Source organism: Otolemur garnettii, unplaced genomic scaffold (assembly GCF_000181295.1).
Source record: "Otolemur garnettii isolate 467f Iridium unplaced genomic scaffold, OtoGar3 scaffold00049, whole genome shotgun sequence".
NCBI lineage: Eukaryota > Metazoa > Chordata > Mammalia > Primates > Galagidae > Otolemur > Otolemur garnettii.
In genome coordinates, this window is record NW_003852444.1 from 5,474,408 (window position 1) to 5,490,507 (window position 16,100).

Below are 16,100 nucleotides of genomic sequence, written 5' to 3' on the forward strand. Positions count from 1 at the left end.
AAAAAAAAAAAAAAAGAATAGCAAACTACTTGCAAAATAAACCTACAATGTATGAAACCAAACTACTTAAAATTTATACTCAAAAAATAAGAATAAAACTGAAATCCAGCACTAACTCAAATACATCCTTGATGATATACAGTTGACCCTTGAACAACATAGGCTTGGACTGTGTGGGTCCACTGATAGGCAGATGGTCTTCCACCTTTGCCAGCCCTAAGACAATGAGACCAACCCCCTTCTCTTTCTCAGCCTATTCAATGAGAAGACCTGTAGATCATTCACTTTCACTTAATGGACAATAAATACATTTTCTTAGGGTTTTTAAAATAGTATTTTCTTTTCTCTATCTTATTTTAATAACGCAATATATAATACATATAACAAAGTATATGTTAATGGCCTGTTTATGCTATTGATAAGGTTTCTGGTCATCAGTAGGATATTAGTAGTTAAGTTTTGGGGTAGTCAGAAGTTATATGTGGATTTTTGATTGCATGGCAGTTGGTGCCCCTATGCCGGCAATGTTCACGGGTCACCTGCACTCACAAAGCATCCTTCTCCCAAACTAAAAAATACAAGAAATTTTATAATGTTGCCCAAAGGATGTTAAACAGATCTCTTAGCAGAGTATCAAATTGTAGCATTCAATAACTTGGTAATTTTATGTTTTAATAACCCTAAAACCATATTTGTAAGCTCAGAGTAGTTCTAAGCTGTAGGTAAAAATTAAACTCTTAACAGCGCTGACCAATATTCACCCAAAAATGAAACCTTAGACGAAACTTGTCTTTTTATTGTATGTCAAAGAATGAGAGATCTTTCCCCAGTAATCACATCACTAAGGAAACATTCAGTTTTGAACAGAAGAGTAGGTTAATTTAGGGGCATACAACCCTCTGCAGGGCAAAGAAGGTAAGTATGTACAGGGATATGTCCTGGCAAGCTCAGAGCAGCAGAAGGCTGAGGGTTACCTACAAAGATGGCCAGAAGAGGTAGAGAAAAAAGACACAGAAAGATGGCAAGAGGGCCCAGGAACAAAGGAAAACCCCTGAGCCATCTGGGTTCCAGGACTCCCTAATACCAGAATCCCAGGCTGGTCTGTGTCACAATACAGATTTAGTAGGTGTTTAGAGAATAGTCTGAGAACTATTTCAATACATAAATGTGTTCTGAGGTCCAACCAGTCAAAATGACTGTTTTTGTTTTTCTTTTTAAAGATAATGGTAAAATGGAGATTGCCTACAAGTACATTTAAGTTCTATTTCAATTAGCATTTAATAAATGACAGATACTTTTGCTAACTAAAGCACATAATGCAAATAAAAATAAATGAAGCAATCTGGAATCTGCATTTACTCACGGAGCAGAAGTAAGATGGTTATGCACACTTCGGCTTTCCTTAAAAAGCATTCTGAAAAAAGTAAAAGGATATAGTCATTTTTTTATTGCAGATAATATGATAATTGTTTTATTTTTTAATCACTTGATTTTTTCTTTTTATAATCACTCAATTTTCAATAGGCTATTACTTATTTACCAAGTATAAATTGTAATAGCACAAATACACTCAATAATGCATTTTATGGAGATCTTTTCTGTTGATTTAAGGATCAACAGGATCCCTCTAAGATCATGAGTTGAGATAGTCAAGTTTATCAATTTTTACATTCTTAACTATTGAGGGCTACCCTTAGTTTCTTGAGATACCACTCTGTATTAACTATTTTCAATAGAACCTAAGGCTGTGTCTTTTTTCCTGTGTTCTAAATCACATATTCAATTCCTTATCATCACTGAAGTTTCCTGCCCAAAGTTCCTAACACTTTGAAAGTCTTCTTCCCTCCCCTTTTCTCCACTAGTAAATCCAGGTGACAAAAAAATAAAAGGTCAATAAAAAAATCACCTTATGCTGATCTCAACATTTTTATGTCCACAAGACTATCATTGGTTTGTCTTTTAAGTGCTTGATGGTTTCAAACCAAAGATCATCTGAGATAACTTAGCAAAATCAATGTCACATAGATGTGTGCATGTATGTCTGTCTCTAATGATAGCAAAAATAAGAAAGTAAAATAAAATCCAGGAAGTCAAATTTCTTACCTTGCCTGCATCCAGCCCTTAGGCCACAAGGGCTTTACCTCTGTCTCCATGAAGGATTTAAGATAATCCTCAGCAGACTGGCTTTTGTTTGGCTCTAACTCATAGCATCCCAATTTGATCTCAACAAGGTTACATAACAAGGTTCTAAATGAATTGAAAAAAGAGATATTTATATAAAAATCTGACTGTAAAATTGTAGAACTTTGAGTTTGAAACAGATTTTATAAAAAAGCACATAAATCTGACAGCAGTAATATAGAATATTATCTAAAGAATTCAGAAAATGACATGAAGATAATTTTTAACATATATCATTCACTGCACTACAATCAAGCCCCCAGTGAGAAAATTTCCTTTGATACCTTTAAGGAAGGCACTAAAGTGAAAGGAACAGTTCTCTATTTGGGACATAATGATGAAAGAGAGGACTAATCAAAGTCAATGGACACTTCACTTCTGAACCAGTATGAATTACTACATTAACAGTATATATGAAAATAAAAGTGATAATACTGTAAGTATACTGGGACCAAATTAATATTTTTTTAAAGAAATGTTCCCTCTATACTAATCTTTGGTTGCTTCCAATCTACTTTCATATTTACCATAGATTCTTCTTACTAGAAATCTTACTTTGGCACTATATATTTGATTAAAGCAAAACCCAGGTAAATCTTACCTGATGGTATCATCCCAGTGGAATTTTTTTCTTGGTCCTATGACACGCTTCCCTGGCTTCTCATCATCATCTTCCTCAGATCCATTTTTTTCTCGTTCTTCATCTGTTTGTAATCTAAAAATGAAAAGCATTTTATGAAGCAAAATTTTAATCCAACATAGCCCATAATATGTTCCACAAACACTTGCCGAATAGCTTAATCAGCAATTAACGCAACTTAAAACTTTGAAAATTACTATTTCATTAATGAAGGTCTCATACGACATTTTTAAACAAGATACTTGTCTAACTGATGCATTTTAACCTAGTGAAGTAAAAATATTCCCATAGGGTGAGGTATCTTAGCTTGTCAATAATTTACTCAACAAACACTTGAGTATTTTCTTCTACAATATAGGACTCAAAAGATTTTTTTTTTAAATTTTCAAATCTTTTCACACTGGTTTCTAAAAGGACAAGGTTCCATGGTAATTTTTCTTATCTCCCCCCCCCCCCGCCTTTTCACAGTTTATTTAAATTTTTTATTTAAATAAATTAACAATAAATAAAATAATAAATTTTTTATTTAAATAAAAAATTACAAAGTTTTTGTTAAGTTTTTTTAAATAAAAAGATCACAAAGTTTTTATCAAGTTAAATCTCATTCACAATTTCTTGCCATGGTTTAATTTTTCCTTAACTCAAAAGACAGAATAAATAAGGGATCTACCTTTCCACATAGGAATTTAGAGGCTGTTATAAAGTAGTTTGGTAAATAAGATCTTTTTTTTTGAACTTAGAGGCAGTTATAAAGTAGTTTGGTAAATAAGATCTTTTTCTTTTTTTTGGTTGCAGTTTGGCCGGGGCCAGGTTTGAACCCGTCACCATCAGTATATGGGGTCGGCACCCTATCCACTGAGCCATAGGCACCTCCTGGTAAATAAGATCTTTGAACTATAATATAAAGGCACAAACAATCTCATCTCTCAGGTCAGAAAATATTTTTGTCCAACCTCAGCTTGACAAGTTAGTCAACATGTGATATGTCTGACTAGTGTCAATCAGCTCTTACTCTGCTCACATACACAAATTTAATCAACAGATTTGTGTTTTTCTCCAAAGCAAATGAGCGCCATTTAGACATGCCATTTAGAAAATATTCAATTATATCATGTCAGCGATCTACATGGATTCCTACTTGAAAATGAGGCCTATGTAATACCAACCCCCAACAACTAAAAGTAGTCATCAAATGCACAAGTCCCAGATGGATGAGATACGTACTTGGCACACTTAGCTTGACTGCGAGCCTGGCAATCCTCCTGGTATTTAAACAGCTGTTCAGGCATGACATTGCTAACAGCCAGTTTCAGTTTCTGCAGGGGTTCTCTTAAACGATCATCCTGAGAAAAAAACATACTAAAAGTTTTTTCCAAACATATTTATAAAATTCAAAAGATGAAATTTACGTTTTAGATATCAATTACAATTTGATACAGTAGCATATTTAAATATGGACATTTCTTTGACAGCCAGGACTTTTCATAATGCATATTGGGTATAAAATTAGGATGATCATATTTCTCAGTTAGCCAAGAAGAATCCCAGTTTTTACCTACTGCCCCAGCATAATTATGAACGGTTGTCCTTTACATTCTTTTTTTTGTTGTTGGAGAGAAAGTCTTGCTTTGTCTCCAGGTTAGAGTGCCAAGGCATCATCACAACTCACAGCAATCTCAAACTCCTAGGCTCAAGTGATTCTCCTGCCTCAGCCTCCCAAGTAGCTGGACTACAGGTGTGCATGACCACACCTGGCTAATTTTTGTAGAGATGGGTTCTCACTCTTTTTCAGGTTGGCTTCAAACTGCAGGTGATCCACCGCAACCTCCCCAAATGCTAGAATTACAGGCATGAGTTATTTGTGCCCAGCTCCTTTATACTCTAAAACGCCCCATGGAGGCTAGGCGTGGTGGTTCATGACTGTAATCTCAGCACTCTGGGAGGCCCAGGCAGGTGGATTTCCTGAGCTCAGGAGTTCCAGACCAGCCTGAACAGACTTAATAAAATTAAAAAAATAAAAATAAATAAATAAAGAAAGTAAAAAAAAAAGATTGAAACCCCTTCTCTAAAAATAGCTGGGCATGGTAGCAGGTGCCTACAGCTGCTTGGAAGGCTGAGGCACCAAGAGTTTCAGCCCAAGAGTTTGAGGTTGCTGTGAGCTATGACACCACAGCACTCTACCAAGGGGAAAGAGAGACTCTGTCTCAAAAAAAAAAAAAAAAGCCCCATGGACACTTTAACTATAATACAGATGATTAAATAGAGAGAAAAATCTACAGTAATTCCAGCACTTTGGAAGGCTGGGACAGGAAGATTACTTAAGCCTAGGAATTGAAGGCTACAGGAGATATGATCATGCCTCTGTACTCCAGCCTGTTTGACAGAATGAAATCATGTCTCAAATAAATAAATAAATAAATAAACAAACAAACAAATAACAAATTCTACCTGTACAAACTACCAGTGGCTAATCCCACTATGATGGGGAGCCAGTGCCATAAGAAAAGACACTGCTGTGAACCAACGATTGGACTGGGTGGCTACCAACAGGATACTGGCATCCCATTCTCTTGGTTATTAGGGAGTATGAGTAATAGTGACTTATGATGCAAGCAAAAATGCAGGATCAAGGCTGAAGTGAAAGAGGAACCGGAAAACTTTTATTCATGTGGGTTCAGGGCAAAAGGGAAAGCAAGTAGGTTTGTACCTGACAATATTAATTAACCAATTTATTATTTTCATCTTACAAATAAGAACGTATATATGTATTTAAAACATACTTTTATCACCATCACAGGTGCAGAAATATTACAAGACTTTGCTGTTCTTCAAAGAAACAACTATTTTTAAATGTGATTTTTGGTAAAAAGAAAGATTTTTAAAACACATTTGTCATTACCAATAAGCATTTTAATCTATTCCATGCATACATATGTATCAATGAATATGTAACACATATGACAGTAACTGGTATGAAATCCTATTTTTAAGAATATGAACATCAAGTATCATGGCTCCCAGATGATCACTTTTGAAGAATTATGTAGCTGGGGCTATCTGCCAAGAAACAGCCCAAATATCCATCAATAATAAAATCGACAAATTAATTGGGATATGTTCATATAATGGAGCACAGTACATATAGCAAATAAAAAAAGAATGGATTTCTACTATATACAGACATAAAACTGAATTACACAATATTGAGTGGTAGAAACTTGCAGAAGAAAAGAGTGTATCTCTATATAGAGCTTAAAAAATATGCAACGCTAAATCACATACTATTTAGGTAAACAAATATATGTGACTAAAACTGTATAAAGAAAAGCAAGAATGAGATAAATGTCTTTCTTCCATAGCCAACTTTAAACACCAAATGTTTCTCAGAAAATGTTATAATCTGCAAAAAGTTGATATTCTACTTCTAGTTCTTTTTTTTTTTTATTAGTATCCTTTGCTATCATTTGAACTTATGGCAGTAAGCTCTAATTGCCAATGTCTGAAGGAGTGAGGCAAAGGCACCAAATCTGAGACCTCAAATATATTTGACTTGCTCATTAACCTGCTTTAAATTGAGAAAAAAACTACAGTTTATCAAATCAAAAGTATTTTATTAACAGAAGTGAACACTAATATATTCACTATTTGTCAAATCATACCCACATTAATTTACCTCCAAAATTCTATGCCTTAGAAAATATTATTTATTACAAAAACCTAACAATTGTTGAATAAGTAATTATTTTTCTGGGGATCCAACATGTCTATAAAGCAATTAAGGTGCAGAGGCCCCCGTTAGAAACAAGTCTCTTTACTTTACAGGTTATGAAAGTCCAAATGCAGATACTAATTATTCTTCCTCTTACCTGGACATTCAGATGTAACTTCTTTAGACGTTTTACCAGTGTTTCTTTATTGCATGGCACAAAAGCTTCAAGGTGGGAATACACACCACTACGAATGACAGGGCCTAGTTCTTGTAGCTGTAACTCAATGCTGACCAAAGGAAAAGAAAATCCACAATAAACCATATAGAATTTTTTTTAGATGGTACCATATAGGCAAGAAGGCACGGGCAGCTGAATGATTTCATTTTATCTTTCCATGATTTCCTAGTGTTCTTCATGGGAAAAAACTCTACTAATAACTAGTAATTCTACAGAAAATATTCCAAGTCCAGTTTTAAAGCAGAATTATATGACCACAAACAAGGAGGCAATAAGGCAATATCTTTTTGGTAAAAGTGGCAAAGTCTTAATTCTGGGGTAAAGCCTAAGAAATCCATTACTAACTAAAAGCTAATTTTCTCAAAGAGATATTATACTATCACTATCCCTCTGTCACCCAACAACTGCTATCTGGCATGTCACAGTTTCATTGAGTGCTTATTCTTTTTTTGGAAGTGTTTGAAAAAGTAACAATTCAGGGGCGCCTGTAGTCCCAGCTACTCTGGAGGCTGAGGCAAGAGAATCACTTAAACCCAAGAGTTTGAGGGTGCTGTAAGCTGTGACACCACAGCATTCTACCCAGGGCAACAAAGTGAGACTCTGAATCAGGAAAAGAAAAAAAAGTAACAATTCAGAGCAGTAAAGCCCCTCTGGCTATATATATACATATATATACAAGCTACCTTATCTATCTTTGTTTCCCTTATTGTGTCTGCACTGCACAAATTACATACAGTACTTAATGGTTTGTTCAATTCATTCTAATTCTCCAGTTCCCATTTCCACCTACAAATTAGGCTTCTGAGACAAAAAACAAGTTGTTCACTGTGTATTTAGCTATTTTTTAAAAAGAGAAGAAAACAGTTTGTAACTGCCATCATATTTTTAGCAGGACAACCCTACTAATAAATAATAAGGTTCCCCCAATATGGAAGACATTATACCTGGCAGCTGTAGATAGATGAGAACAGATGTTCATTTGAAGGTCAAGACCAAATCGGGACTCTTGGCAAAAACCTATGTCCAAATCATCACATTCTATTATAGGAGAAGGTGCAGATAAACTTAGGTACTTCTCATAAATGTAAGCTGTATCTAAAAATTCAATAAATAGCTTTTTGGGAAGAACAGAAACCCTAACACACCAAATGCATTCATCACTTCTAAGATACACTGCAACTTCATTAAAAACAATGAAATATGAAAAATTATCCTCCTTAGAATTAGTAATAGAAAATTTTTGGTATTAAAGAAGCTAAACAGATAATAAAAAATGGCAAGAGGCTTAAGTCCTTTAAGAACCAGAGGGTCAAATGCAAGGGTACATATGGAAAACAATCAGTATGGCTGTAAATTCTGTACATATGAAACGTTTGGTTACATAACATTATATAGTTAAATCTTTACTACAAGGCTAGACTCTACGCAATAGGCCTTTTAGGTTTGTTCTATTACTAAAAATTTGTTAAGCTTAAAAATGAAATATAATCTCCAAGTACTAAGAGATTATGAGTAAGGGCAGACTGATTCAATGGCCTACTTAAAAAGATCAGTGGTTTCTAAAAAGGCTAATTCAGATATAGGAAGAGCTGATTCCCTGAAGAGAATACAATCCAAAAGTCCCTTTATACTGAGATTAAAGTCATTACTTATTCCTAAATTCCATAAAGGATCATGTGACAAAAAGATGGCAGTTAGGTCTCAATGCAAGTGTCCAGCAGGACTGGGAGTCCCTGTCTGGAACAACTCGTTAGGCAGAACTCTCAGCTGAATCCAGATCACAGGCAAAGAGTGTCACAATTTTTCAGCAATGTCTGCTTAGGTAATGGGCTGAAATCAAATCAGCATGTTGTATATTTATTGATCCAGGTTAAAATTCAGTTAGCAAAAAGAAATAGGTTTCCTTATTCCAGCAAATTGATCTCTTTTTTTCCTTAGTATAAGGAAGCAACAGTATGGGAGAGACAATATACCTGGACATCTTTACAGGGATTATTATCCCAAATGATTATGCTTTACATGCCCTTACAAGAGCAACTCGGTCTAGAAAAATAAGACATGTTTATGAAAGCAGAAAAAGAGGTAACTACTAAAACAAAAAAAATTCAACTCTGAACACTAGGACTTGTGGAACTCCAGGCACATCCTGTGTGAAATAAAAAGTAGATGGGCTTCAAAAAACAAAAAGATTTATTTCAAGATAGACATGGGAGGATGAACAAGAAGCCTATTAATGGAATGCTGATATTCTGCGTATTTGAGATGCTATGTCCCAAAATGGTCTTTTGACTCTCCCAGGGGAAAAATAGTTGTTCACTCCTACAGAAGCATAAAATAAAAGAGGATAGTCTCAGTTACAAGAGAAGGACCTCATCTAGTACACTCAGGGCTCTCAGGTGGAAAGCAAAAGAAGAGCTGGTCAGATCCCTGATCATAGAATCTGGGACAGCTCTGATCAATGGTGGCTGCACTGTTCACTGAGTCTGTGGTTTAAAAGAGAGATAGGTAAGAGGAGGTGGCACAGACAGGAAGTATTTACCTGGCTTCCACGCAGAAAGACTGATTAGAAAAATCCTGGCTGAAATAATTAAGCACAGGAACGAGAAACACCTCCACAGCCATACTAGCAGCATACTAGGTTCTATGTTTTCTCAGCCTATGTATTTTTAAGTAATCCAAAATAAAAGAGACTGCAATTAATTACAACAGTTATCAGAACCAATGAACCAATAAGTCTGTCTTCACAACTCATGAGAAACTATCTCCATTATGTATTTAAAAGTCAGGAATCACTGTATTAAAAATTCCTGTGTCTTTCTATTTGATGCTACTAAACTACCAAGAGTAGGCATACATTATTTTCATGAGAGAGGAGTGAAATTTACTGCTTTCCTTGTGATCACTTTTTTGCCCAGTTCTGTAGCCAATTATGTATGTGATTCCTGCATCCAATGGTTAAAATCTACAAGCCGATAGGTTTACAAGTACAGCTTATGGACCACAACCTTAGAAACCATAGCTTTCTTAGTATCTAACTTGAAGAATATAAAATTATTGCTAGCCTAAATACATATAGCAGCCAGCATTCATTTTCTTTTCCCAATCTAACTTCTGTTTTCTCCACATTACCTCCATCCTACCTCACAACCATGACTTGTTATGAAACTATACTTTCCATTTGGCTACAAATGTTTGTATGAATTGTAATTAAGCTCATTAGGTATCAAGGTAATTATTATTCCCAAGAATGAATAAAAAGCAAATGGAAAATCAGGCCAAATCCAGTGGTCCAGGAGAACCAATACATGCAGAAGCATAATCCTGCTGAGAAACAAATCTTAACCATGTATGCCATGAGGCTGAAAGGGAAGAGAGAACGCATGAGACTAGCCAATCACTCAGCATCTGTATCTCAAAGCCCTACTACATTTTTAAATAAATCATTCTTAAGATTTTTTAAATAAAAACAATTACTTACTCTAGAAGGATATTATTCATATCCTGTGTAAAGAATTTTTTCCTCCCTTCTTCATCAAAAAGTTTGGCAGCCTAGAGAAACATAAGAAAGACTGTCATAACTCATAATAAACAACTGCTTTTTTTTTAAGAGGAGGTCTTGCAATGTTACCCAGGCTGTCTCAAACGCCTAGGCTCCAGTGATCTTCCCATGTAGCTGGGATCACAATCACATACCACCACGGTCTTCTGCAACAAGTAATTATTCTGCAATATATAGGCTACCACATGAGTTGTGATATTCAACTGGATATTGTATAAGTTTCCCACAGCTGCTATAACAGATTACCACAAACTTGGTGCCTCAAAACAACAGAAATTTATCCTCTCTCAGTCTGAAGTGAAAATCAGCATCACTGGGCTGAAATCAGTATAAACAGGGCTGAGTTTCCCCCAAAGACTCCAGGGAAGGACTTGCACCCTTGCATCTTCAAATCTCTCTGCATCCTCCCTTCACATAGCCTTTTCCTCTGTTTGAATGACCTCTCCTCCCTCCTCCCTCTTGTAAAGATACATGTGATTGCATTATCCTAGAATCACAGATCCATAGGCTCTAGAATACCACTCCCATCTCAAAATCTTTAATCACAAATGCAAAGCTTCACTCCCCTTCTCCAATATGAAATAACATTCACAGATGTCAGGGGTTAGAATATGGTTATCTTGGCTGGGTACAGTGGCTCACACCTATAATCCTAGCACTCTGGGAGGCAGAAAGATCGCTTAAACTTAGGAGTTCAAGACCAGCCTGAGCAAGAGAAAGACACCATCTGTACTAAAAATAGAAAAGCTAGCTGAGTATAGTGATGAATGCCTATAGTCTCAGCTACTTGGGAGGATGAGGCAAGAGGATCACCTGAGCCCAAGAGATTGAGGTTGCTGTGAGCTATGATGCTACAGCACGCTACCCAGGGTGACAGAGTTTCACTCTGTCTCCAAAAAGAAAAAGCCAGGAGTGGTGGCTCATGCCTGTAATCCTAGCATTCTGGGGGGCCGAGGCAGGTAGACTGCCTGAGCTCACAGGTTCGAGACCCCTAAACCAGAGTGAGACCCTCATCTCTTAAAAAAAAAAATAGCCAAAGGCATTATGGCAGGCACCTATAGTCCCAGCTTGGGAGGCTGAGGCAAGAGAATTGCTATAGCCCAAGAGTTTGAAGTTGATGTGAGCTATGATACTCAGGCACTCTACTAAGGGAGACAAAGTGAGACTATCTCAAAAAAATAAATAAATAAAAAAGAACATGGATAACTTTTGGAGGATCCACTATAGTTATTTAAAAAATCTATAAAAGTGGTCGGGTGTGGTGGCTCACACTGGCACTCTGGAAGGCCAAGGTATGTGGATTGCCTGAGCTCACAGGCAGTGAGCAAGAGTGAGACCCCCATCTCTAAAAATAGCCAGGCATGGTGGCGGGCGCCTGAAGTCCCAGTTACTTGGGAGGCAGAGACAAGATAATCTCTTGAGCCCAAGAGTTTGAGGTTGCTGTGAACTATGACACCATGGTAAGAAAATGAAAAATAAAAGATTGATTCTCATTAAGGTTAAAGATCTTTAGATCTTTAGAACATTAGAAATAGAAATGAACATTGGGTGGTGTCTGTGTCTCAGTGGGTAGGGCACTGGCCCCATATAATGAGGGTAGCGGGTTCAAAACCCAGCCCTGGTCACATTGCAACAAAAAGATAGCCGGGCATTGTGGCCAGCGCCTGTAGTCTCAGCTACTTGGGAGGCTGAGGCAAAAGAATCACCTAAGCCCAAGAGCTGCAAGTTGCTGTGAGCTGTGTGATGCCACGGCACTCTGCCAAGGGTGACAAAGTAAGACTCTGTCTCTACCAAAAAAAAAAAAAAAAAAAAAAGAAACAAACATTTAGAATGAGTACAGGAGGCTGAGGCAAGAGGATCGTTTGAGCCCAAGAGTTTGAGGTTGCTGTGAGCTATGACACCACAGGACTCTACCCAGGGTGGCAAAGTGAGACTCTGTGTCAAACAAACAAATCACGTGACTTTGGGAAAATCATTTAACCTTTTGAACCTTAGTTTCCTCATCTGTTAAATGGGAGAAACACTACCTAGCTCACATTGTTGGGAGGATCAGACTATACAGTATGTAAAATCTATCAAACCCAGTCAGGGTCATTGCCTCCCAAGAAGTGAAGAGGGCCTTGGTGGGACACCATAGCACTGCACCCAGTAGATAGGATCAGTGTTTGCTGAATAAGAACAGGTATTATCACTAATAATTATACCTTGAAAAACCTGAATCACATCACTAGCACTTTTAAAAATTTACAAAAAACAAAAGGTTTCAGAGATGGGGCAACACAGGAAAGCAGAAACTATGTCCTCTGACATAAAGTGAATCCTATATTTAAATTGTGGCTCTATCACATCCTAGTTGTGTAGCCTTGATAAAATTATTTAACCTACCTCAGTTTAAGTCTCTTACCCATAAAAAGGAAATAATATTTACACTTCATACATGAAGTTGGAAAGATTAAACAAGATCTTATTTATCATGTTTCCCCAAAAATAAGACCTACCCAAAAAATAAGCCCTAGCAGGATTTCTATGCATTTGTTACATATAAGCCCTACTCTGATAATAAGACCTAGTGATGGGCCTATCTGCATAGCCACACCATGCATTTTGGCACAGAGACATCCCCTGAATATAAGCCCTAGTGTGTCTTCTTGAGAAAAAATAAATATAAGACAGTGTCTTATTTGGGGGGAAACACGGTAGGTGGAAACTGTGGTGGGTGCCTATAGTCCTAGCTACTTGGGAGGCTAGGGCAAGAGAATCTCTTCAGTCCGAGTTTGAGGTTGCTGCGAGCTATGATGCCATGGTACTCTACTAAGGGTGACAAAGTGAGACTCTGTCTCATAAATAAATAAATAAATAAATATGCAATAAAGCCCAATTATATCTTAATAACTCTAGGTCAGATCAAATCTTTTGTTAAAAGATAAAATTTCTGATTAGGTCAGGAAATAAATTTTCATTTCTACGCTACCTATAATAGAGCTAAAATAAGGGAACTCAAAAAGATGAAGATAGACCACACATGGAAATCAGTTGGAACAATATTATAAAATAACTAGGTGTCAACATAGTTTAGACCAAGTTTAAGCACACTTATGCAATGTTTAATCCCATCACTAAGGAAGGCTAAGACAGTAGGACAGGACTTTCAGGCTACAGTGAGCTATGATTCCACCACTGCCTTCCAGCCTGTGCAAGAGAGGGAGTGCAAAAGATGGAAAAATTTATACCATGCAAAAATAAACAAAGAGAAAGGGCATCTACGTTAAAATAAGACAACATTAAAATCAAGGTGAAAGCGTTAACAGGACAAAAAGGATCACTTTCAAATGATGATCACCACAATGATGACAGAGTCATCAAGAATCTCATATACTAAACAACCAGCACAGAAATAAACAGCAAAAATTACGGTAAAGACAATGTATAATTAAATATAACAACGAGACTGAGATACTTTAACACACTTGTCTAACTCCTGGACTGATGAAGTAGATTAAAATAAGTAAAAATATAAAGAAATAAATTAGCAACTCATGACCTCAGAAAAAACACTAAACAACACAATAGAATAAAATCCAAGGGCCAGTTGTTGGAAAGATTAATCTCTTCCTCCCCTAATCAGATATTGTAGAATAAGACCATATACTACAATCCCATTAACGTCTTTCATTCATTCAGAGACAGGGTCCCACTCTGCTGGCCAGGCTGGAGTACGGTGACCTGATGATAGCTCACTGTAACCTCAAACTCCTAGGCCCAAGTGATATCATGATTCAGCTTTCCAAGTAGCTGGGACTATAGGCATGCCCCCACCATACTTGGCTAATTTTTAATTTAGTTTGGCTAGTCTCAAACTCCTGGGCTCAAGGATCCTCCCATGTAAACTTCCTAAAGTGCTGAGATTACAGGCATGAGCCACTGTGCCCAGACTGTATTTTTTTTTAACTGGGGAGGTGGGTGGGGAGACCCAAATTACTAAAATATGAATGGGTTCAACCATGCTGAAGTAATTAAAAATGGACAATTTTAGACAAGGCTTGGCACATTTTAAGACAAAATACTATCTCTCCTAAGATAAAAAGGAAATGTGTGAGATGTAACTAGATTTGTAGCTAGTTAAACAAGAAGATTGTGAATCTAAGTCAATCTGAAAAGTAATCTATGTTAGCAGGCTACAAAGCTCCACTCTTACTAAAGCTACTGATCAGCTGTAACAATATTATAAATTAACTAGGTGTCAACATAGTTTAGACCAAGTTTAAGCACACTTATGCAATGTTACTGTATTTGTTTGTTTCTTTCTTTCCTTTTTTTGAGACATTGTCTCACTTTGTTGTCCTTGGTAGAGTGTTGTGGCTTTCTTGATTCTGTTTTATTTTTGAAATCTATACAAAAAAAAATACTTCTTAGGTGAACTGAAATAATAATAGAATCAACTGTATCCATTATAACTATAGTTATTTCTATTTATTTATTTTATTTTATTTTTGAGACAGAGTCTCACTATGTAGACTCAGTAGAGTGCTGTGACAGCACAGATCACAGCAACCTCCAACTCTTGGGTTTCAGCGATTCTCTTGCCTCAGCCTCCCAAGTAGCTGGGACTACAGGTATCCACCACAGTGCCCAGTTATTTTTTGTTGTAGTTGTTTAGCTGGCCCGAGCTGGGTTCGAACTTGCCACCCCTAGGTGTATGTGGCTGGCGCCATAACCACTGTACTATGGGCGCCGAGCCAGTTATCTCTATTAAAAGAAAAGACCTATGCATATAGTCAATGCCTAAAAGGAAATATGACAAAAAGTTATTAGAAGGATGGTGGGTTATTTTTGTCTTTAAAAGAAAAGCATTTATTGTTGTTTGTAGAGCAAATAATTACCAAGACAATTATACTTACTACACGGAGGTCTTCGATACGTTTCTCAAGAAGTACAGGTAGACCCTCTGGGAGTGTAGGTACCACCTTGGGCATAACCTGAGAGGTGTAGGTTGGCTGGGTGGTGTTTCCATTTTCTCCCCCTGACTCAGATAGGGGGCTACCATCAGAAGCAGCATCCAGTAATCTGTCAAAGTCGAAATCATCTAGTATCTCTAGGGCATTTTCAGCTTCCTGAAAGAGTTCATGTTCATTTGTGCTAACAAAAATGGGAAGGTCTGGATCAGCGCTGTTGAGATTTAGGTCTGGGACATCATTCCCCAATGCTGCAGCAGCACAAGGGGGTTTATTCAGAGAGGAGGTCGATAAGGTCACTGGGATTTTAGGGTTAGACTCCTTCTTTAATGCATCCTTCTCTTTTTGAAATTTTCGTATCATGGCAGCTAGATAAAGAGAATCTTTATAACGTTTCTTCTTTTTTTCAGACTTGTGTGAATTTAGAGCCACAACTCTGTGAAGAAAGAAAAGTGATCAAAAAGGCTATGTGATTTGATGAAAAAAGAGTTGCCTTACAACCAGCGAAGTTCACATCACGTATCTTTAAGCTGGTACCTACCTGTGACTTGTGCTTCAAACTGCCAAAGAAGTATCAATACACAATCCCGTCTTGAGCTGCAAGCCTTTACTCACTGTTATGTGGTCTTTTTAGAGACCCTACTCTCTTTGCTACTGCCTTCTGAATATTTTTCACGTTCTATTTCAGAAACAGCCATGTTAAGCAATCAGATAGATATGTGTAATTTTCAATGATAGCTTTTTTCCCTACAGAAACTATAGGGAAGATCCTGGGTTAGCTATCACTTCCTTGAAGAAATCTTTTCTTTTTTTTTTTTTTT

At 36.8% G+C, this 16,100-nt stretch overlaps 1 protein-coding gene across 2 annotated transcripts in view; it reads right to left on the bottom strand.

Moving 5' to 3' along the window:
* Nucleotides 1–16,100, bottom strand: part of UBN2 (ubinuclein 2) — a 76,423-nt gene that overhangs the window by 26,832 nt on the left and 33,491 nt on the right. For both annotated transcript variants that reach the window (XM_003791580.3, XM_023514204.1), the window contains exons 6-12: nucleotides 15,226–15,715; nucleotides 10,247–10,317; nucleotides 6,688–6,817; nucleotides 4,046–4,164; nucleotides 2,783–2,896; nucleotides 2,104–2,247; nucleotides 1,364–1,414 (exon numbers count right to left, since the gene is read on the bottom strand). In XM_003791580.3, coding sequence (XP_003791628.2) covers nucleotides 1,364–1,414; nucleotides 2,104–2,247; nucleotides 2,783–2,896; nucleotides 4,046–4,164; nucleotides 6,688–6,817; nucleotides 10,247–10,317; nucleotides 15,226–15,715 — 1,119 coding nt within the window. The remainder of the gene's footprint in view (nucleotides 1–1,363; nucleotides 1,415–2,103; nucleotides 2,248–2,782; nucleotides 2,897–4,045; nucleotides 4,165–6,687; nucleotides 6,818–10,246; nucleotides 10,318–15,225; nucleotides 15,716–16,100) is intronic.